The 23714-nt window shown below is 41.2% G+C and overlaps 1 protein-coding gene across 2 annotated transcripts; it reads left to right on the top strand.

The window, feature by feature from the left end:
• Positions 1-2815: 2815 nt before the first annotated feature.
• Positions 2816-21458, top strand: ZFP69 (ZFP69 zinc finger protein). Of its 2 annotated transcripts, none has more exons than XM_010347541.3 (6): positions 2816-3435; positions 4570-5044; positions 6766-6851; positions 14250-14376; positions 15009-15107; positions 20166-21458. In XM_010347541.3, the coding sequence occupies exons 2-6, from the start codon at positions 4918-4920 to the stop codon at positions 21302-21304; spliced, it is 1578 nt and encodes a 525-aa protein (XP_010345843.1). In that variant the 5' UTR covers positions 2816-3435; positions 4570-4917; the 3' UTR covers positions 21305-21458. The 2 variants fall into 2 exon arrangements, with proteins under 2 accessions (XP_010345843.1, XP_010345844.1); XM_010347542.3 differs by having other exon boundaries at positions 2817-3435; positions 15012-15107.
• The last annotated feature ends 2256 nt before the right edge of the window (positions 21459-23714 follow it).

Genomic DNA, 23714 nt, shown 5'->3' on the forward strand with positions numbered 1-23714 from the left:
AGTCTCCACCTATTGAAAGGAGGAGTGGACATATTTACAAACCACCACAGCCACACTTACCATTTTCTCTTTGCCTTTAGTGTTTTTGAGACTGAGCAGGGACTCCTTCTTAGGGGCCTGGGAGACCCCCAAGCATGGAAATAAAGGAAAATATTTAATTTCTTCAAAGGAAATTCCAGGCACCTAGCTGTCCCTGAAAAGTAAATAAGTAACTTGTTAAACAGTAAGGTAATAGCAGTCTAAAACCATAGCCAAAGAAGGTAGAGTCCAAAGATGTTTGGTTTCCCTATAGAAGCCAAAGATGACATCCTAACATATGTCTCTGAGTTGTTTTTCAGAAACCCAGAGCCCACTGAGGATCCCTCACTGAACAGATCTGCTGGCAAGCAGACCTCACATAGGGAGAAAACTGGACTCCAATCACAGTTTTTTGCTCTAAATTTATTCCGGAGGGTCCTGGAGGGAGTGACAGCCCCGAACCAGTTAACATTTTTCTCTGCTGATCCCAAATTTTAAGACAAAGTCTCTCTTCCTTAACCAACTGCAAATCAGAAAATCTCCAAATCTACCTATTACCTATAAGCCACCCCCACCCCACGTGCCACCCCCCTTAAAGATATCCCACCCTTTGAGGCCAAAACTAACGTGTAATCTCCATGTATTGATTTACGGTTTTGCCTGCAGCTTCTGCGTTCCTGAAATTTACCCCTGCCTTTAAAAACCCTTACCTGCCAGCCATGGAGGAAGGTCAGAATTTGATCATTAGCTGCTTGGTCCTCCTTGCTTGGTGCCCTACAAATAAATGCCTTCCTTTCTACACTGCAGCCTCAGTGTGGATATCTTTTACTGCACCAGGCAAGTGGATACCAGTTTGGTTCTGTAACAATTTGTAGTTTTACTATAATGCTTGAACTTCTTCTACTAGTTGTGGATTTCTTTGACTAAATAAAAGGGTTTCTTTTATTTATCCCACAAGAGAGTTATATGACGTCTTATATCTGTGATCTGGTTGCTTTCATGGGTACTAAAAATATTCAGCCCTTATCTCTTCAAATACTGTCTGCCCCAGCTTTATCTCCTGTTAAACTTAGTTCAGTCCTCTTACTGTATTCTCTACCTTTCTTACTCTGTCTTCTGCAGAGTACATTTTTTGTTTCTCAATGCTTTATTCTAGATAATTTCTTATGACCTACCTTCTTTTCAATTTAGTCTCCATTCAGCAGCCTAATCTGCCATTAACTGAGTTCTTAATTTAGTTACTGTATTTCTCAGTTATGGAAGTCAATCTCTATTGCTTTGCATAGTTTTTAGATACCTGCCAAAATTGTCCAAGTTATCTTTTTTATTTCTTTGAGCAAAGAAAATATTATTTTACTTTTTCCCCTAAAAACTCTAATAAGTAAGCAAGAAAATACATACATATTTTAAGCCAGGGTCTTGCGCCGTCACCCAGGCTGAAGTGCAATGGTATGATCATGGCTCACTGCAGCATCAACCTACTGGGCTCAAGTGATCCTCCCACCTCTGCCTCTTGAGGAACTGGGACTTTAGGCCTGTACCACCATCCCTGGCTAATTTTTGATATTTTGTAGAGACAAGGTTTTGCTATGTTGCCCAGGCTGGTTTTGAACTCCTGAGTTCAAGTGATCCACCTGCCTTGGCCTTCCAAAGTGCTGGGATTATAGGCATGAGCCACTGTGTCCTGACCAAGAAAATATTGTATAGTTTGCATCAAATAATTCCAAAAGCAGTTGTTTCTGCAGGTTTATTTCCAACATTTGTGCTTCTGCTGGTTCTCACTGAGAGTCTAGTTTCTTTGTGTACCTGGTAATCTTTAATTTGGTATTTGACATTGTCTATGAAAACTTATGCGTAGGAAAAATTGGGGCCCTACAATTATAAGGCTTTCCTCCAAAAATGATTCATGTTTGCTTTTGCCATGCACCTGGTGACACCATAGTCAGACACAGCCTTAAACCAAGATCATGTCTGAGACAGGCAATTTGATCCAGCCTGTAAATTCCTTTAAAGCTGATCCATTTTCAGTTTTCCAGTTTGTCCTCACCCTGAGGCCCTGGCCCTTTGGGATCCCAGTTATCGTAAGGCAGGTCTTCTACTTTATCCCCACTAAAAATACAAAAAGTAGCGAGGCGAGGTGGCAGGTGCCTGTAATCCCAGCTACTCGGGAGGCCAAGGCAGGGAGAATTGCTTGAACCCGGAAGGTGGAGGTTGCATTGAGCCGAGATCGTGCCACTACACTCCTGCCTGGGCGACAGAGTAAGAGTCTGTCTCAAAAATAATTACACACACACACATACACACACGTATTCTAGAATTTTATTTTTAAATCTTATTGTTGTTCTCTACAGTAGGTTAATACAAATATCCTAGCCCACCATCTTCACACCCTGCTTTCCTTTTCTTCATAGTCCTCACCATTGCCTGGGGTATTATCTGTTTATTTTTCTATTCATTAATTAATTTCACTGTAATTAAGTTCCAAGAAACCAGGAACTGCGTTTTGTTAACTGCTGTATACTTAGGACCTATAAGAACGTGCGGTAGATCTTACATGCTCAGAATAGGTGACTGAATGAATGAATGAATGACAGAGAAGGCGCTTCACTGGAAAGGCTGAAGGAGGTCTGCCAGGGACCTTTGTGAGGAAATGTGGGGCGATGTGGCTAAGTGCCACTACCCACAGTTCGGGGTCGGCGGTGGGGGAAACCTTGGGGGCGCGCTCGGGCGGCTTCCAGCTTCCGGGTTCGCGTGCGCGCGCTGCTTCCCGGGAGAGGGCGGGCTCCGTGGCCGCCCCCCGTGGGCGGAGCCGGCGGCCGGGGCTCAGAACCCGCCGGAAGACGCGCGGGTTGTGGCAGCGGCTGCAGCGGGATCGCGTGGGGTGGGCCCTGGGGTCGCCAGGCCTGGGGCGAGAGCGGCCGGCGGTGCCAGCGGCCAGGAGGGCGCGGCTGGAGGGCAGAGGCCAGGCGAGACGCCCGGCTGCGGCCTAAGAGGCCGGGCTGGGTGGGCTTGGCTGCAGCCGCCAGCCCCGCGGCAAAGCGGCCGCCTGGGAGGTGTATCCTCGCCCGGGTCTGCAGGACGCCGGCTCGGGACTCCCCTCCCATTCCGGCCCTCAAAGCCTCGCTCCTGGGGGTGCGGCTGGCAAAGCCCACCCGCTTGGGCGGGCCCCTGATGGGAATTTGGAGCAGAACCTCGTCCAGTTCGGAGGCCGAGGGTCCTCCGGGCTTCCGAAGGAAGCCGAACTCAACGCTGAACGCTTTTTGGAGAATGACTGCGTTGAGTGGAGATGTGGTCTGTCTGTAAAACGCTAGGAGAGAACAATATCTGTTACCACTCAGTCCGTCTCTAAAGAGACACTCGAGAGCGAGCGCTCCCACACCCCCATCTCGGGTCCTACCTGCGTCCAAGGCCGATGTGGTGAGTAGGAGTGTGTGTGCAGTCTTTTAAGTCCGAGGGTGGCGTGTCTGGGAGCACTGTGAGGGTGGGGCGTCTTTGATGTAAAGCTTCTCAGCCATCAACTGTTTCCCAAGTAAGATTCGAAAATTCCTGCACTTTGGCAACAAGACTTTTTATGTATTCAGGAGTGGGACATTTTTTCACAAGCTCCAATTTCCAGAACACACGCAGCTCCTGTCTCTGCATATAGTCACACACACACACACACACACACACACACACACACACACGCCCGTAAGTCACATACTCATCTTTCTCCAACAAACTTCAAAAAGTTGGGCCAGCTCCCTTCCCACGTAGCTCGGACTGTTCTTGGGGTGCCGTTTACTCTGGACCTGGTCACTGTGAAAGCACTTGCTCCGATTCTAGGGGTTGGTTGAGATGATGGATTTGAGTTGTTTCCAAATTTGCCTGTTACCATTCTTGAATAGTACTCATTATACTATATTTACACCATTTGAAGACATACCCTTTTCCCCAATTTTAACATATCTGAATCCAAGATGCGTCTTCCTAGTGTGGTTCAAAGGAGCTTGCTTGCCAGCTGCTGGGCATCTGTGTGGGCGGTGATGCGGCTGTCAGTGGTCTCTCATGCCAAAATGCAGCTATGTCATTATTCTGTCCCTTGCGATATTTTGAGCTTTAAATTCAGATTTAACTGTTTCTAAAAATAACTTTTAAAACTAATGCTGTGATTCAGCAATATGATAACAGATTTATAACGGGTTTACTGTTTGCCTAGCATTGTCTCAACCAATATTACAACTCTATGGAATACAATTATTATCTCCGTTTTATAGATTAAGAAACTGAAGCTCAGAGAGCTGAAGCGTCTTAGAGATTTTAAGTGTAAGTGTCAGGGTTCTAAGCCAGACTGTATGATTTCAAAGCCTGGCCTCTTAAATCCTGTCGGTATCCAAGCAGAAGATGCATGCAGCTTATAAGCAGGGAAGATGAGGCAGGGTCTGTGCATGTTTGTACATCTTTGCATGTTTGTGTATGTGTGTGTGGAACTCGAGATAGAGCCACATCCAAGAACATGTATTATATTTATTCCTACATGGATAACATATTTTTGCTTTGGGTATTTTGCAGTTTTAAATATATTTCTGCAGTTTCTGGAGCTCTGGAGACAGGTGCTTCTGGATCCCTCTTCTCTTCCCTTTTGCTCCTCTAAAAAGTATGGAGACGTGAACTCAAACCTAACTAACTGGCTGCCTCCCAAAGAAAGTGCTTGATTTAAAGGACAGTTTGTTTCCTAGTGTTGTTACAGTCACATCAACCTCTAGGAAACTCTAGGTCCTGGTGCTGCAGGGACACACCGAAGTCTGGAGGGCAGGCGATTGGAATCTGAGGAGCACCCTACAACTGTAAAGCCTCTCATCAGAGCTTCTGGCAGTTTCCTCACTGGAAGGGGACAAGTCCAGTCAGGCAGGCATTGTCATGCTGCAGCGGCTCCTGATCACTCTGCCTACTGAGGCCAGCACCTGGGTGAAGTTGCAACATCCAAAGAAGGCCACAGAGGGGGTGCCCCTGTGGGAGGATGTGACTAAAATGTTTGAAGGAGAAGGTGAGAATAGACTGATGGAGGGGTAAGAAGGGGTTCTTATTTGTGTGTGAAAAGATGGGTACCCACTTCATTGCAGTAGAAAGAGGGAGAGAAGGTCTTTGGGGGTTCATTCTTGTGGTTTTTGGGAAGGGGACAGCTGTGAGGGAAACTAATGGGCTCTAACATGGGCTCCTTGTGACATGTGCTTTCAGCTGCTCTCATCTCCCATCTTCCTTTTTTTTTTTTTTTTTTTTTTTTGAGACAGAATCTCACTCTGTCACCCAGGCTGGAATGCAGTGACATGATCTTGGCTCACTGCAGCCTCTGCCCCACCAGGTTCAAGTGATTCTCCTTCCTCAGCTTCCTGAGTAGCTGGGATTACAGGTGCCTGCCACTGCACCCGGCTAATTTTTGTATTTTTAGTAGAGATGGGTTTCACCATCTTGCCCAGGCTGGTCTCGAACTCCTGACCTCGTGATCAACTCACCTTGGCCTCCCAAAGTGCTAGGATTACAGGCGTGAACCACTGTGGCCGACCTCCCATCTTCAAATACTACATGTGACAGGAAGACAGAATACAAGGTGTTCTCTGCCAGCGGTGTCTGAATGTGGGAATGTGATTCACAGACAGGGGTCTAAGATTTCTGCCCTCCTTAAGTCCTTAAGGGTTTTCCTGCACAAATTTCAGTCATTTTAGCCCCAAACCAGTATGTATTACAAGTATCAGTTTTTTCTTTTCATCTACTGAGAGGCAGGAATGACATGCCAGATTACTCCCATGTTATATTGAACTGTGGGAGAGATGCCTAAAGATCACACCTTATTTAGTGGTCTGGTTAGGAGTAAATAGAAAGATGGAGGAAGTATGTGTCTCATGTGGCGTTTTAATTCATACTCTTAATTTTTTACATTCAGCCAGTATTTATTGTTCTAGCTGTGTCAGGCAGGTACTTTGGCTGAGCAACTTAACAGATGGAAAAATGAATAATTATCTCTAATTTTGATTACAAGTAGATGGAGAGGGGCATACCCCTCAATCAAAATAATAGAAAGTAGCCTAAGAAGAGTTATTTTGGAACACAAGAGACAGGAAACTTTGTTCTGGTTGAATGTACTTAAGAAATTTTCACAGAATGGATAGCATTGATTTGGACCTTGAAGAATGTCTTAGGTTTTCTGTGTAGATTTGGGGAAAGGATGCAAAAGAGGATGCCTTGAAGAAAATGAGGGGTCTTTAGTCTGACTGAGAGTTAAGAATGTGGTGAGTGGATATGTCCCATGTATAAAGGATGGTACTTTAGAGGTACCCATTGTCGAGAAAATATGCTTTGGGCAGATTGTAGAGTGCCTTGAAGTCCATGGTGAAGTGTTTGGATTTTTCTGTCAGCGGGGAACCTTTGAGGATTTTTGGACAAAGGAGTGGTCTGTTAGAGCTGTGCTTTTGGACCAGTATTGACCATTGGTAGAGTTTTTTGGACGGGGGAGTAGGATTTAAATAATTCTCCATTTAAATACTTTGTTCTCTCATACATGGTTTTTGATCATTGGGAGACATTAATCCCCACAGCAACTTGCAGCAGGTCCTCCTCATTAAAGGGGCTTCAGGTTGCTCTTGAGTCATTCTCAATGTTCCTTTTTGTGAACGTTTTCAGGGAGGAGCCACACTGAGTGGGTCTGCAGGCAGTTTCTCTGTTTGGGTGATTTGGGAAGATGCAAACCTCATGGCTGTTTTCCTTCCCCAGCTCTGCAATCACAGGATGTTGATGAGACCCAGGAAGAAAGTTTAGAGGATGAAGTGAACCCTGGACTCCCGACAGCAGAATCCCAGGTAAGTAGTGATTCATCTCATTTTCTTGACATTGCTTCTTGTTTTTTTAGGGTATATAACCTGTCTGTTTTGTAGAGGTGAGAGTGGTGGTGAGGTAGGGTATTAAGACTAACAAATTCAACCTAGGTAGCTCAATGCATGTTGCTCTTTTACAGAAAATTAGGCTTCAGTGGTGGCAACTTCCCTACTCATAGGGGTCTCCCTCCATGTCACTCTTGTTTCTCACTAACATCTGAATCTAGTATTATGCTGCTGCTTTCTATAAAGAAAGTGAAATGAGTGATACAATTCTAGCCATAAAAACCAACTGATACCACTTGAGATCTAAGAGAAATCTCAATAAAATACTCAAAATCAAAATGTGTAAGACGGTTCTGACTTTCTCACGTATTACTGTGAACTTCAACAGGTAACCCTTAGTGTAATATTGAGAACAGAGGTCAAACCAGAACCAAAGGAAAAGTGAGTAGAGAAGAAATAGGCCACACAGTGCACACATCAGACAGGCTGGGCAGCAAAGCAAGAGCAGCCACTGGGAGCAGCTACAACAGGGTGTCGGAAATGGGATAGTCTGTACTGCTTGCTGGAAACATAGATGAAATGGAGGAAACACTGTAGAATAAATGTGAGAGAAAGACTTAAAGAAGAGATCTTATTGGAGGACAGAAGAGTTTTAAGTGAAATGAACTGGAGTTCTGAAATTAGATGGTACAACATTTGTCTTTACTTGCTCAGTCATCTGGGGCAATTACTTGAGCTTTTTACAGTCTCATTTCCCTCAAGTAAGAAGTTCAGATGCTAATACCTGCCATCCAAGATTGAAATATGTTGCAGCTTTATTTATAGTAATATGGAAGAAGTAACGATAATAGTCTAAAAAGTTATTGCTACATTCTGCTTATCTGGAATTTTTCACTTCCTACATTTATCATAAACTGATGGGCTTCTTAGCATTGGGAAAGGATTAATTTTTTTTTTTAATTAAGGTACAATTTAAATACGGGAAAATACACTAAGAAAGTGTATAGTTTGGGCTGGGTGCAGTGGCTCATGTCTGTAATCTCAGCACTTTGGGAGGCTGAGGCAGGAGGATTGCTTGAGCTCAAGAGTTTGTGACCAGTTGGCAAGATAGTTGAGACCCTATCTTTTTGTCATTTTTTAATTAGCAGAGTATGGTGGCATTTTCCTGTAGTCCTAACTACTTGGGAGGCTTAGGGAGGAGAATTGCTTGAGTCCAGGAGTTTGAGGTTGCAGTGAGCTATGATTGCACCACTGGTCTATGGCCTGAGCCACAGAGTGAGACTCAGTCTCAAAAAAATAAATAAATAAATAAAAAAGGAAATTGTATATCGCCTGATTTTGATACATATAACATGTAATCAAATCAAGATAGAGAACATTTCTACCATCTCAGAAAGTTTTCCATGCCCCTTTTAAATCAGTATTCCACTCCTCACCCCATGGAGAGTGTATGAGATGTCTGTTTTTAGAAAGAATATAGGTTCTATAGTTGTTAGGCATAGTGTTCCGTAAGTGTTAATTAGGTTAAATTGGTTGATTATGTTGTTCAAATCTTCTGTATCCTTAATGAGTTTTTGTCTACTGGTTATATCAATTACTGAGAGAGGAGTGTTAAAGTTTCTAGTTATTGTGATTTTGACTGTATCTCTCTTCAGTTCTGTCAATTCTGCTTTATTTTGAAGTTCTGTCATCACACGTATAAACACTTAGAATTGTTGGCCCTCTTATCATTATGAAATGTCCCTCTTTTTCTCTAGTAATACTTCTTTTCCAGAAGTCCTAGTGTGATAGAATATATGCCTCTAAAGTTCTTTTAATTATTGTTCTTATGGTATTGCTTTTTTCATCTTTTTACTTTAAACCTATCTGTGTCATTATAGTTAAATTGTGACCTTCTTAAATGTAGCTGAATCTTGCCTATTGAGTCCATTTACAGTTAAAGTAATCAGTATGGGTCTGGTGTGGTAGCCCATGCCTGTAATCCCAGCACTCTGGGAGGCTGAGGTGGATGGATCACCTGAGGTCAAGAGTTTGAGACCACCCTGACCAACATGGTGAAGCCCCATCTCTACTAAAAATACAAATAATTTTCCAGGCGTGATAGTGGATGCCTGTAATCCCAGCTATTCCAGAGGCTGAGGCAGGAGATTTGATTGAACCTGGGAGGCAGTGGTTGCAGGGAGGTGGAAGTTGCAGCAAGTGCACCACTGTACTCCAACCTGGGCAGTAAGAACGAAACTCCATCTCAAAGATGGATGGGATGGGATGGAGTGGGATGGGATGGGATGGGATTATATTTTTGTTTTTGTTTGCTATTTGTCCTATCTAGGCTTTGTTTGTTTCTCTTTTCCTGCCTTCTTTTTTTGTTTGTTTGTTTTTATTTTTTAAAGACAGAGTCTCACTCTGTCACCAAGGCTGGAGTGCAGTGATGCGATCTCAGCTTACTGTAACCTCTGCCTCCCACGTTCAAGCAATTCTACCTCAGCCTCCCAAGTATCTGGGATTAAAAGGGCCCTCCACTATGCCTGGCTAATTTTGTATTTTTAATATAGATGGAGTTTCACCATGTTGGCCAGGCTGGTCTCAAACTCCTGACCTCAAGTGACCTGCTCACCTGAACCTCCGAAAATGCTAGGATTTCAGGCATGAGCCACTGTGGCTGGCCTTTTTCTGCCTTCTTTTGGATTGAATCATTTTTCCAGTATTCTATTTTGTGTCCTCTAATGACTTACAAGCTACAGTTCTTCAATTTTTTTTTTTTTTTTTTTTTTTTTGAGACAGAGTTTCACTCTTGTTGCCCAGGCTGGAGTGCAATGGCATGATCTCAGCTCACTGCAACCTCTGCCTCCCAGGTTCAAGCGTTTCTTCTGCCTCAGCCTCCCGAGTAGCTGGGATTACAGGCTCCCACCACCATACCCAGCTAATTTTTGTATTTTTAGTAGAGATGGGGTTTTGCCATGGTGGCCAGGCTGGTCTTGAACTCCTGACTTCAGGTGATCCACCCACCTCAGCCTCCCAAAGTGCTGAGATTATAGGCATGAGCTATTGAGCCTGGCCATTTCTTTGATTTTTTTTTTTTTAGTGGTTGCTCTAACAACCACTAAAAACAATCATATTATATGTGAAGCCATGTAATATTAATTCAGAGTAACTGTGGAGTGTGAAAAATTGTATTTAATGAGGCCAGGCACAGTGGCTCACCCCTGTAATCCCAGCACTTTGGGAGGCCAAGGCAGGCAGATCACAAGGTCAGGATATCGAGACCACCCTGGCTAACACTGTGAAACCCTATCTCTACTAAAAATAAAAAAAAAATTAGCCGAGTGTGGTGGTGTGTACCTGTAGTCCCAGCTACCCAGGAGGCTGAGGCAAGAGAATTGCCTAAATCCAGGAGGCAGAGGTAAAAGTCAGCCACGACTGCACCACTGCTCTCCAGCCTGGGCAACTCTTGTCTCAAAAAAACTTTTTGTATTTAACATTACACATGTTACAAAAGAAACATTCCACAGTTACTTTGAATTAATATTATACACTTCACATATAATATGAAAGACTTAGATTTTCATATACTCCTTCCCACTCTGTTATTGTCAATATACATTTTGTTTTACGTGTAAAAACACAACAGCACATTGTTAATTTTGCTTTTAATAGTAAACTGTCCTATAAAAAATTAGGAAAATGAAAAAAACATGTCTTTCATATTTGCCTACATATTTATCCAGTTAGGTACTCTTGTTTCCTTTCATTCCAGGTTTCTCTATCTGACATCATTTCCCTTCAGTTTAAAGAACTTTGTTTAGCATTTCTTGCAACGTGGGTGTTCCGGTGACAAATTCTCACAACTTTTCTTGATCTAAATATTTCTTTATATTATCTTACTATTTGAGAATCTTTTATTGGATAAATAATTCTAGGTTGACTGCTTTTTCTTTAAGCACTTAAAAAATGTTCCATTATCGGCAGGGCGCGGTGGCTCACGCCTGTAATCCCAGCACTTTGGGAGCCGAGGTGGGTGGATTGCCTGAGGTCAGGAGCTGGTAACTAGCCTGACCAACATAGTGAAACCTCATCTCTACTAAAAATACAAAAAAATTAGCTGGACGTGGTGGCAGGCACTTGTAATCCCAGCTACTCGGGAGGCTGAGGCAGGAGACTCACTTGAACCCAGGAGGTGGAGTTTGTGGTAAGCCGAGATCACGCCATGGCACTCCAGCCCAGTAATAAGAGCGAGACACCGTCCCAAAAAAAAAAAAAAAGTTCCATTATCAGCAGGGCACGGTGGCTCATGCCTGTAATCCTAGCACTTTGGGAGGCTGAGGCAGGTGGATCACGAGGTCAGAAGTTCAAGACCAGACTGGCCAACATGGTGAAACCCCATATCTACTAAAAAATACAAAAATTAGCTGGGCATTGGTGGCTCATGTAATCCCAGCTATTTGGGAAGCTGAGGTAGGAGAATTGTTTGAACCAGGACCCAGGAGGCGGAGGCTGCAGTGAACCGAGATCACGGTGCTGCACTCCAGCCTGGGCTACACAGCAAAAGAGACTCCATCTCAAAAAAAAAAAACAACAAAAAAAAACCAGTTCCATGATCTTTTAGTTGTATTGTCTGGATGAGAAGGCAGCTGTTATTCTTTTTATGTGATGTATCTGTTTTATATCAACTTTTATCTGATGTGTATATGTGGTTTTTTTTTTTCTTTTTTTTTTGAGGTGATCTTGGCTCACTGCAACCTCCACCTCCCAGGTTCAAGTGATCCTCCCATGTCAGCCTCTCAAATAGCTAGGATTATAGCTGTGCACTACCACATCCAGCTAATTTTTTTGTATGTGTTTTTAGTAGAGATGGGTTTTCACCATGTTGGCCAGGCTGGTCTCGAACTCTTGACCTCAAGTGGTCTGCCACCATGGCCTCCCAAAGTGCTGGGATGACAGACACGAGCCACTGTGCCTTGCTGTGATTTTCTTTGAGTTTATCCTTTTTGGAGTTTGCTGAGCTTCTTGGATCTATGGGTTGATTTTTTTTTCCCATCAGTTTGGAAAATCTTCATTCATTATTTTTCAAATTTTTTTCTACCTATTCTCTCTTCTGAGATCCATCTTCCCTCCCTCCCTCCCTTCTTCCTTCCTTCCTTCCTTCCTTCCTTTTGCTTTCTCTCTCTCCTTCCTTCCTTCTTCCCTCCATCCCTCCCTGTCTCCCTCCCTCACTCCCTTTCTCCCCTCCTCCCTTTCTCCCTTCTTCCCTCCCTTTTTTCCCTGCCTTCCTTTCTCCTTTCCTTCTCTCCCTCCCTTCCTCCTTCTCTCCGTTCCTTTCTTCTTCCTGTCTTTTTTTTTAACCAGGTGTTGCACTGTCACCCAGACTGGAGTGCGGTGGAGAGATCATAGCTCACTGCAGCCTCTACCTCTCAGGCTTAAGCGATCCTCCTGTCTCAGCCTCCTGAGCTCCTGAGTAGCTGGGGCTACAGGTATGCGCCACCACACCTGGCTAATTTTTGTTTTTTTGTTTTTTTCAGAAATAGGGTCTTCCAATATTGCCTAGGCTCGTCTCAACTCCTGAGCTCAAGCAGTCCTCCTGCCTTGGCTTTCTAAAGTACTGGGATTATAGGCATGAGCCACCCCACCTAGCCCTCAGATTCTAATTACATGTTTATTTGACCACTTGATATTATCCCACAGATTTTTTTTCTCTTGGTACTCTAATTTGAATATTTATTGATCCATCTCAAGTTTCACTGATCTTGTCTTCATCATGGTCTAATCTGCTTTAAACCCATCCAATGAATTTTGTAGATACTGTATTTTTCACTTGTAGAATTTTCATTTACAGTTGATTCTTGAGGAATGCAGGTTTGAACTGTACAGGTTCCACTTCTTTATGGATTTTTTTCAATAAATATATGGAAACATTTGTGACAGTGTGAAAAACTTGCAGGTGAACCGCGTAGCCTAGGAATATCAAAAAAATTAAGAGAAAGTTAGGTATGTTATCAATACATAAAATATATGTAGATACTAGTCTATTTTATCATTTACTACCATAATAGATATTACATATCTATTATAGAAAGTTAAAAATTGTCAAAGCTGATGTGTACAGACCACTCATGGTGCCATTCAAAGTTGAGAGAAATATAAACTAATGTAAAGATGCAGTATTAAATCACTACTGCATAAAATAAACTGTAGTACACATATTGTATTACTGTGATAATTTATTTGACTGTCTCCTGTGACCATTGTAGTGAGCTCAGGTGTTTCAAATATCTACTTAAATGCAGTGTGATGCTAAGCATCTCTGCATTAGCACTTCATCTCTCCAGTAAATTGCATATCACAGTAAAACATGACCTCTCAGCCGGGCACAGTGTCTAATGCCTGTAATCCCAACGCTTTGAGGGGTCAAGGCAGGAGTTCATGTATAAATACACACATACATGTATAGTTTGTTTTGATTTGTTCCATTTCAAGCCCTTTCGTCTCTCTGGTGGTTAAAAGTGTGGGGCTCCTCCTAGAGCTGTGGCTGAGCTCTGGCAGTCTTGCAGCTTTAATTTGATTGAGTATACTTCTAATTAGCCCATGCCACCACTGCCGAGGGCTTTTCATCTTTTTATCATTTGAGTTTAGGAAGGGAGTAGACTACAGTTCCAGACAGTTTTGTCCATTTTTGCATTAAACTCCAGTAGTGCCATAGAATTCAAGCTCAGCAAGAATGCTAGGTCTCTGTGAGAGTAAGTGCCCGAGGTGGTGGGGGAACCTCTATCCCCATCTCACCCTGTTCCTCATCACCACCTCTCTGATTTCATCTTTTTCCACTCTCTCATTAGCCAGGTTACCTCTAGCCATGCTGTTCACCTTCCTATTCCTCAAGCCAAGGATGCTCTCACCTTAGGTCCTTTGCACCTGCTTTTTGGATTTTCTTCTCTCAGATTTCCACGTGGTTCTCTCCTTTACTGAATTTATGTCTCTGTCTCTATGTTTGTTGTATTTTTTATAGCAACACAAAAACAGACTATCAAGTATCACCCTTTTAGAGAGCCTTCCCCAACCACTTTACATAAAAGATTATTCTACCCTCACTGTGGTTCTCCCTATGCCTCTTAACCTGCTTAATTTTTTTCTAAGGCATGTATCACCATCTGTCTTTCTGTATGTTACATTATTTATAGTAATCTCCAGATTAGAAACCCAGACATACTACAGTTCCAGATAGTTTTGTTGATTAGATTTGGAGATAAGAGGATCTCCAAACAGATCCAGAGAAGGCTCCTGATAAAAGTAAGTTTAGAATCTCTTAGAACTTAGAATAGGGTCAGAACTCCTTGGAACTTAACAGAAGTGGTCTCTGGCTAAAAAAGAATGTGTTTGATGTTCTAGGAATTGTTGACTTTCAAGGACATATCTATTGATCTCACCCAGGAAGAATGGGGGCAGCTGACTCCTGCCAACCAGAATCTGTACCGAGAGGTGATGCTGGAGAACTACAGCAACTTGGTGTCAGTGGGTAAGACTTGGCTATCCATGCATCCAGAAACCCATCCATTACAGGAGAGTCATTATTTTACATTGTTTATGTATGGATTCCTTGAGACTTGATTTTGGGTTCTGTATTAAAGATGTCTTATTCCCTTTTAAAACCAAGTGAGGGCATATCCGATTTGCCTTCCTTGGGGAACAACTTTACTACACAGAGCTGGAATAGAAAGACCCACCCCTGGCTGGGCGTGGTGGCTCATGCCTGTAATCCCAGCACTTTGGGAGGCCAAGGTGGGTAGATCACAGGGTCAGGAGTTCAGGATCAGGCTGACCAACATGGTGAAACCCCATCTTTCCTAAAAATGAAAAAATTAGCCAGGTGTGGTGGCATGTGCCTGTAGTCCCAGCTACTCAGGAGGCTGAGGCAAGAGAATCACTTGAACCTGGGAGGCAGAGGTTGCAGTGAGCCAAAATCAAGCCATTGCACCCCAGCCTGGGTGACAGAGCAAGCCTCTGTCTCAAGAAAAAAAAAAAAAGAAGGAAAGAAACACCCCTTTCTACTTGCAGAGACCCTGAATACTAGAAGACTAGAATAAAATTCTAGGGATGGTTCTTAGACATCAGCATAAACATTCACACTCTTTTTTTAAACTATGTAAGCAGGATATCAACTTTCCAAACCTATTGTGATATCCCAGCTAGAGAAAGGAGAAGAGCCCTGGATGACAGAGAAAGAAGGCCCAGGAGATACCAGTTCAGGTGAGACCAAGTGTGTTAGTCTGTTTTTGTGTTGCTATAGAGGAATACCTGAGACTCTGTAATTTATAAATAAAAGAAGTTTAACAGGCTAATAGTTCTGCAGGCTGTACAGGAAGCATGGCACTGGCATCTGCTCCTGGTGAGGGCCTCAGGAAGCTTCCAATCATGGCGAAAGATGAAGTGGGAACCAGTATGTCACATGGTGGGAGCTGGAGCTTGAGAGTGAAGGAGTAGGTGCCAGCCTCTTTAAACAACCAGATCTCACGTACACTCAGAGCAAGAACTCACTCATTACCATGGGGAGAACACTCATTCATGAGTGATCCACCCCCATGACCCAACACTTCCCTTGAGGCCCTACCTTCAACGTTGGGGATCACATCTCAGCATGAGATTTGGAGGGGGAAAATACTCAAACCATATCACCAAGGCAGATGATACCTTTTAATGAGTAGGTCAGAGTGCTCAAAGCCTCGCTGTGGGGAGGGCTCAGACCACTGGACAGAGCCTGCACTAAACTAATAATCACCCGTCCCTTCCTTACCCCTTTCCTTTACTGAGCCGTTGCAAAAGTCCCTCTGGAGTCGGAGGGAAGAGCAGTCTTGTCCTCATTAAGATTGAGCTTGATTTTCCCTTTCTCCAGTATCCTAAGGGCTGCAATTTAAAGCTTTCTCCAAGTAGTCAGATGTATATAGTATTTTCACAAAATCCAGTCTCTTTTCAGGACTCTCATTGCGTTCTACAAATCTTTAATTTTCCTGCACTCCATTTTTACTTTTTGCCAGTGTTCATTTTACAATTCCAGCTTTGATTATCATTCTCTTTTTAACTTATATATCTTAATATTTTGTAACAGCTATTTCATGGAAACTCCTGTAAGAGAAATTACCAAAGGATTCCTTCACAACAAATCTAGTGGTCTCTAACAACCTCCTCCAACTTTGCTTTTTATTGTGAAATGTTTTAGACATTCAGAAAGGCATAGAAAACATTTAAACACATTTCTATGTAGCTTCCACCTAGATTAAGAAATGAAACAGAGTTGAAGCCCCAATGTCCCCCTTATACCTTTTGAAATAACCACTCTGTGTTGAAATATTATCATTCCCATGTCTTCATGCTTTTATTACATATATAATATAAAAGCAGTCTGTATGTATTAGTATATACATACTAAACAATATATAGCATTGTTTTGCATGTTCTTTTTCTTTAAATGGTATATATACTTCTTTTGCTTTGCTCATTCAACACTAGTGATATTCCTCTATGTTCTTCTTGTTCATTCATTTCCATTGAATTAATAAACCACAATTTATTTATTCATTTTCCTGTTTATAGACATTTACATTGTTTCCAAATTTTGGTGTTACAAAGATGCTGCAGCAAATTTTTTTGTGCATAACTTCTTGTATACATAATGCAAGTGTTTTGCTAAGATAGTAGAAGCAAAATTGTTGGGTTGTAGAATATGGGCAGTTTCATTTTATTAGGTAATACCAATTTACTCTTCAAAACAGTTAAACAATTTATTCTCCCATTAACAGGGTTTGAGAGTTTCCAGCATGTTTGTCAACACTTGTTATTGTCAAACCTTAAGATTTTTGTAAATTCACTGGGTTATGGTATATTGTTTCTTTCATTTTCCTGATTACCAGTGAAAGGAAATATATTTCTCATGTTCATTGACCATCCATCCAGGATCCCTCTTCTGTAAATTACCAGTTTATATTCCTTGCCAATTTTTGTATTATCTTTTTTCTTATTTTTCTTGTTCAATTTTTCCATTGTCTTTTTTCTGATTTGTAGGAAAAAAACTGTGTGTGTGTATTCATTCTAGATAATAATCCTTGATAGCTTTATGTGTTACTCTAGGTCAGTGGACCATCTTTTACTTTTAAAATTAGTGTCTTTTGATAGATGCGAGTTTCTAAATTTAATGTTACTGAATTTATTAGGTTTTTTCTTTATGATTTGTGCTTTTTGTTTAAGAAATGCTTTTATGCCTTATTCTCCTTTTTTGTAAACTTTTTAAAAAAATTGTTTTTAGAGACTGGATCTTGCTGTGTTGCCCAAGCTGGTCTCCAACTCTTGGGCTCAAGTGACTCTTCTGCCTCAGCCTCCTTAGTAGGTGGGACTGCAGGTGCATGCTGCTGTGCCCTGCTATTTTCCATCTTATCATATATATTTCTATGTATTCCTATATTTTCAAAGTTTTGCTTTTCATATTTAGGTTTAATTCTGGAATTTATTTTATATAAATAAACTTGTATGTATGAGGTAGAAATCTGTTTAACTTTTTCCACATGGATAATCAGTCCAGGAATAGTTAATGCTGCTCTGTTACCTGTCATGTTTCTTTATATGTTTGGGTCTATTTCTGTTTTGCATATTCTTTTTTCTATCATGTTTCTCTCTTTATGTTGTTTTATTATTTTGTTTTTCTGTCCTTACTCTAATGCTAGTCTGTCTTAATTACTGTATTTCATAATGAGACTTCATATGTGGTAGAGGTAGTTCACTCATCTTGTTCTTTAAAATTGTTCTGGTTATTCTTGGCTCTGTTGTTCTATTTGATTTATATAATCAAGGCATCAAATTACACACAAAAATATTCTGCTGGGATTTTGATTGAAATAGAATTGAATTTCTTGATCAATTTTGGGGAGAGTTAACATTGTTATATTATTGAATCCTGCCATCCAGGAATATGATATAGCTCTCCATTTATTGATACTTCCTAATTTTTTAAGTAACATTTCAGGATTTTCTCTTGTACCTATTGCACAGTTTTTGTTAGATTCCTTCTGAAAATCTTGTATTTTGTTGCTGTTGTAGATGGTAGTTTTTTCCCTTTTCTTTTCCCCTACCATTAGTCATGAACAGGTATGTTTTTAAAAATTATGTTGCTGGCTGGGCACAGTACTCATGCCTGTAATCCTAGCACTTTGGGATGCCAAGGCAGGCAGATCACCTGAGGTCAGGAGTTTGAGACCAGGCTGACCAGCATGGCAAAACCCCATCTTTACTAAAAATACAAAAATTAGCTGGACATGGTGGCATGCACCTGTAATCCCAGCTACTCGGGAGTTTACCTGGTTGTGGTGGCACATGCCTGTAATCCCAGCTACTTGGGAGGCTGAGGCAGGAGAATCACTTGAACCCGGGAGGCAGAGTTTGCAGTGAGCCAAGATCACACCATTGCACTCCAGCGTGGGCAACAAGAGTAAAACTCTGTCTCAAAAAAAAAAAAAAAAATTATGTTGCTGGTGTGAAATAACAAAATTGATTTTGAATATTGACCTTTTATGCAGCCACCTTGTTTTACTCTATTATTAATTCCAATGATTGTTTGTATATTTTCCTGGGTTTTCTCTTCTTCAACTTTTAATAATGAAAATAATAATTTAAACTACCATGAATGTTCTTTCCCTGCCTCTAGATGTTTTTTGAAGATGAAATCTTGAAGAGTTTCTTGGATGATCCAGTCTTTTTAAATAACAAGAACACTCTTGACTTTAGTAAAATGCCTGTTTAATTCAGTGCAATAATAATAGCTCCCAACTTCATTCAGAGTTAAATCCTCTTTTCTTCCCCTCTAGCTTGAGACACCCTGATGCTTGGATACTGAATTTAAGGGAGGGATGCATAAATGGCTTTTCTTTGCCCCCATTATCTTTTCTTCCTCCTCCCCTATTCAAGACCAGAATCAGAGAACTGCAGAGCATAGATATTATTAGATGTTATTATTGCCTGTCTTCATTTAGAATTTGACATTTTGAATTACTAATGATCCATCTGTGTTGGCTAAAATATCTTAGAAGAAATTATACGTTTCAGGAATACATACAGACCTGTCAGTTGAAATATTAGTAATGTTGCAACAAATTTATCAAGTAAAAATCTTAAAGGTTGAAGGATATTTTCCTAGAAACTAGCAGCAGTAATAGCATAGCAGTCTGGGTTTCTTACAAGTCTCCTTTGTATAAGTAATACTTCCATGGACATATTAATAACTATAGAAAGAGAAATACACGCACACACACATTTCAATAAAAGACAGCATAATGTCCTTGTGTATATTCTTAGTTCAAACTGTATTTTTTGAACTAATATCTCCTGCTGCTACCAGAGTGGGGAGGGAAACATCTTTTTGTCTTTCTGAGATTGTTTTCCAAAGGTAGTTGTCAATTAAAAATATTTATATTCTGGCCAGGCGTGGTGGCTCACACCTGTAATCCCAGCACTTTGGGAGGCTGAGGTGGGCAGATCACGAGGTCAGGAGATTGACACCATCCTGGCCAACATGGTGAAACCCCATCTCTACTAAAAATACAGAAAATTAGATGGGTGTGGTGGTATGCACCTATAATCTCAGCAACTCGGGAGGCTGAGGCAGGAGAATTCCTTGAACCCAGGAGATGGAGGTTTCAGTGAGCTGAGATCATGCCACTGCACTCTAGCCTGGGCAACAGAGTGAGACTCCATCTTAAAAAAAAGAAGAAGGAAAAAAAAGGCTGGGCACGGTGGCTCATGCCTGTATCCCAACAGTTTGGGAGGCCGAGGCTGGCAGATCACTTGAGGTCAGGAGTTCGAGACCAGCCTTATCAACATGGTGAAACCCTGTCTCTACTAAAAATACAAAAATTAGCTGAATGTAGTGGCACATGCCTGTAATCCCAGCTAATCGGAAGGCTGAGGCAAGAGAATTGCTTGAATTTGGGAGGTGGAGGATGCAGTAAGCTGAGATCATGCCACTACACTCCGGCCTGGGCAATAGAGTGAGAGTCCACCTCAAAATAAATAAATAAATAAACACTTATATTCTTAAGACATAGCTCTGAAATTTTATTACTTAGCATTATTAGAAAGAGCTAGACTAAAAGACTCAAAATTTCCTTTCCCATTGCTTCTCCAAGCAGCGTAACTATATTTAAATATAGTAAAAAGCTTATGCACTTACCATATTGTTGTCTAAATCTCTGTTCCATAACCACTATATTAATTAGTTTTTCAAAGCTTAAAGAATATTATTTGCATTTTTTTCATTTCTTTCAGACTTGAAGAGTAACACAGAAACCACTGAGTCAACTGCAAAGAATACCATTTCACAGGAAAAGTTATATCATGGCATTATGATGGAAAGGTTCATGAGAGATGATATAATTTATTCCACATTGAGAAAAGTCTCCACATATGATGATGTCTTAGAAAGGCACCAGGAAACTTGCGTGAGAGATGTGAGACAAGCCATCTTGACCCATAAGAAGAGAGGCCAAGAAACTAACAAATTTGGGGAAAATATCATAGTGAGTTCAAATGTTATTATTGAACAGAGGCACCATAAGTGTGATACACCTACAAAGCGGAACAAGTACAAATTAGATTTGATTAATCATCCAACAGGTTACATAAGAACAAAAACCTATGAATGTAATATATGTGAAAAAATCTTCAAACAACCAATTCACCTTACTGAACATATGAGAATTCATACTGGCGAGAAACCTTTCAGATGTAAAGAATGCGGAAGGGCCTTTAGTCAAAGTGCATCCCTCAGTACACACCAGAGAATCCATACTGGTGAGAAACCTTTTGAATGTGAGGAATGTGGGAAAGCCTTCAGACATCGCTCATCACTTAATCAGCATCATAGAACTCACACTGGCGAGAAACCCTATGTATGTGATAAATGTCAGAAAGCTTTCAGCCAGAACATTAGCTTGATTCAACATTTGAGGACTCATTCTGGAGAGAAACCCTTTACTTGCAATGAATGTGGGAAAACCTTTAGACAGATTAGACATCTTAGTGAACATATAAGAATTCATACTGGGGAGAAGCCCTATGCATGCACTGCATGTTGTAAAACCTTTAGTCATAGAGCGTATCTAACACATCACCAGAGAATCCATACTGGGGAGAGACCATACAAATGTAAAGAATGTGGGAAAGCCTTCAGGCAGAGAATACACCTTAGCAACCACAAAACTGTTCATACAGGAGTGAAAGCATATGAATGCAACCGCTGTGGAAAAGCCTATAGGCATGATTCATCCTTTAAAAAACACCAGAGACATCACACTGGAGAAAAGCCTTATGAATGTAATGAATGTGGAAAAGCCTTCAGCTATAACTCATCACTTAGTCGACACCATGAAATACACAGGAGGAACACCTTCCGAAATAATGTGTAAAAGCAGGTATTGGACATGAGAACAAAAGCCAAGTTTAAGTTTGTGATTTAGGATGCTTTAAAATTTCAGGACAGAAATATGAGGAATTGGTGTAATTATGCCAACTTTTAATTTTACCCATTGTGTAAATAAACATTACATTGATAGCTACTGACTACTGACTACTAATACCTCCATAGAAAGTACTTAAGATTAAAATCTGGTCCTTCAAGTTAAATTACTTCAGCATTATGAAAAATTGACAACATAGTTTTTTTTCTGGTTTCATGGTGGATTAATAAATTATTCTTCATGGGTATTCAGTGATTTGCAAACCAGCAATTGGGAACTATAAGTTAAAATATCACCACCCCTATTTTTTAAATTAATTTTTTTTTTTTTTTGGCCAGGCTTAATGGCTCGTGCCTGTAATCCCAGCACTTTGGGAGGTCAAAGAAGGAGGATCACTTGCCAGAAGTCAGGACCAACCTAGGCAACAGAGCAAGACCCTATCTCTACAAAAAAGTTTTTAAAAAATTAGCAAGGCTTGGTAGCATGCACCTGTAGTCCAAGCTGCCCAAGAGCCTGAAGCAGAAGGATCACTTAAGCCCAGGAGTTCAAGGTTGCAATGAGCTGTGATCACACCACTGTACTTCAGGTGGGCAACAGAGTGAGACCCTGTCTCTATAAAAAAAGAATAAATGTGTTTTTTAATGGGGCAAAGTTTTACATGGGATAAAGTCCAGAAAGTGGAGACAGTTGTATACAGTGAAAAGCCTCCTTCCTGCATTTCCAACCACTGATTTTGCACAGAGGCAGCCATTTTTAATAATTTTTTGTGTGCATCCATTTTTAATAATTTTTTGTGCATCCATTCAGCTTTTTAATTTATATCCAAGAGAATACAAATACACAGTTTCCTTTGTCTTTTGAAGCAGAAATGGCCACCTATACAAACACATCTGCATGTTACTTTTATTACATAACAGTATAGGCTGGTTGCAGTGGCTCATGTCTGTAATCCCAGCAATTTGGGAGGCTAGAGCAGAAGATCTGAACCCAGGAGTTCGAGACCAGCCTGGGCAACATAGTGATAAGCTGTCTTTAGAAAAAAAGTTAAAAATTAGCTGGGTATTGTGGTGGCACTCACCTGTGGTCCCAGCAACTTTGGAGGCTGAGTTGGATTGAGCCTGGGAGGTTGAGGCTTCAGTGAGCCATGATCATACCACTGCACTCCAGCCTGGGCAACAGAATGAGGCCCTGTCTCAAAAATAAAAACCAAACAATATATCATAGATGTCATTCCACTTCACTATATAAGGTGCCTACTTATTTTTTATAGCTGCATGGTATTCCATGGTATAAATGTACTCTAACACTTCACTGTGGATGGATTTTGGTTATTTTCAGTCTTTCGTTTATACAACTTTCAATGAATAGTCTTATACATTTTCGTTTCACACACCTTAGTATGTAGGGTAAATTCCTAGAACTAGAATTTCTGTGCTAGAGTATGTGTGAGTTTTTTGTTTGGTTTTTGGGGGATTTTGTTTGTTTCTTTGAGATACAGTTTCCATCTCCCAGGCTGGAGTGCAGTGCCACAATCTCAGCTCACTGCAACCTCTGCCTCCTGGGCTAAATGGTCCTCCTGCGTCAGCCTCCTGAGTAGCTGAGATTATAGGCATGTGCCACCATGCCTTGCTCATTTTTGTATTTTAGTAGAGACAGGGTTTCACCATGTTGACCAGGCTGGTCTTGAACTCCTGGCCTCAAACAATCTCCCTGCCTTGGCCTCCCAAAGTGCCAGAATTACAAGTGTGAGCCACTACACCCAGCCGAGAGTATATGTGTTTTTATTATTGATATTGTCAAATGGACCTTCATAGAGGTTTAGACCTATGTATTTTCCCACCAGCAAGATATGGAACTGTAGGAACCATATCTGGTGCTGTACCATCTTCTAGACCTGGATCAACAGGCGTGTCTGCCAACTTAGGAGCATCAGCTTGTTTCAATAACATGGCCTAGAAGGACCAGCTGAGCTGCACTCCCTAGAAACAGTGACATTTTCCATACCTGGAGCCAGAGAGGAATCTGCATCTTCTTGATTGGTAGCCAAGCCAACCAGTATCTCAGCTGGAGAAGGAGACACCTTTCCACCAATTACTCTAGTCTCTGACTTATGAGCCTGGAACTGTTGGATGGATGGGAGTCCTTTTAAAGAAACTAATCCTTTTAGATTATAAAAGATAAAACATAAAGATAAAAGGATTGGTCTCTTTAAAAGGGCTCATTGCAGTGAATATAATCTTGGCTGTGATCCTTCTGATTGGTATGGAAGTGAACTGATGATTGAGGCAAGGTATTTGGGATGACAGGGTCTACCATGAATGATAGCATGAACATACATTGCATTTTACAGGATGCTTGT

Source organism: Saimiri boliviensis, chromosome 11 (genome assembly GCF_048565385.1).
Source record: "Saimiri boliviensis isolate mSaiBol1 chromosome 11, mSaiBol1.pri, whole genome shotgun sequence".
Classification (NCBI taxonomy): Eukaryota; Metazoa; Chordata; class Mammalia; order Primates; family Cebidae; genus Saimiri; species Saimiri boliviensis.

Bases quoted from the DNA above. Each gene is read 5' to 3' on its own strand.
- ZFP69 (XM_010347541.3), top strand. From the start codon at position 4,918: ATGCTGCAGCGGCTCCTGATCACTCTGCCTACTGAGGCCAGCACCTGG. The intron at 5,045-6,765 runs GTGAGAATAGAC...TTCCTTCCCCAG, and splicing joins TAAAATGTTTGAAGGAGAAG to CTCTGCAATCACAGGATGTT. The intron at 15,108-20,165 runs GTGAGACCAAGT...CATTTCTTTCAG, and splicing joins CCCAGGAGATACCAGTTCAG to ACTTGAAGAGTAACACAGAA.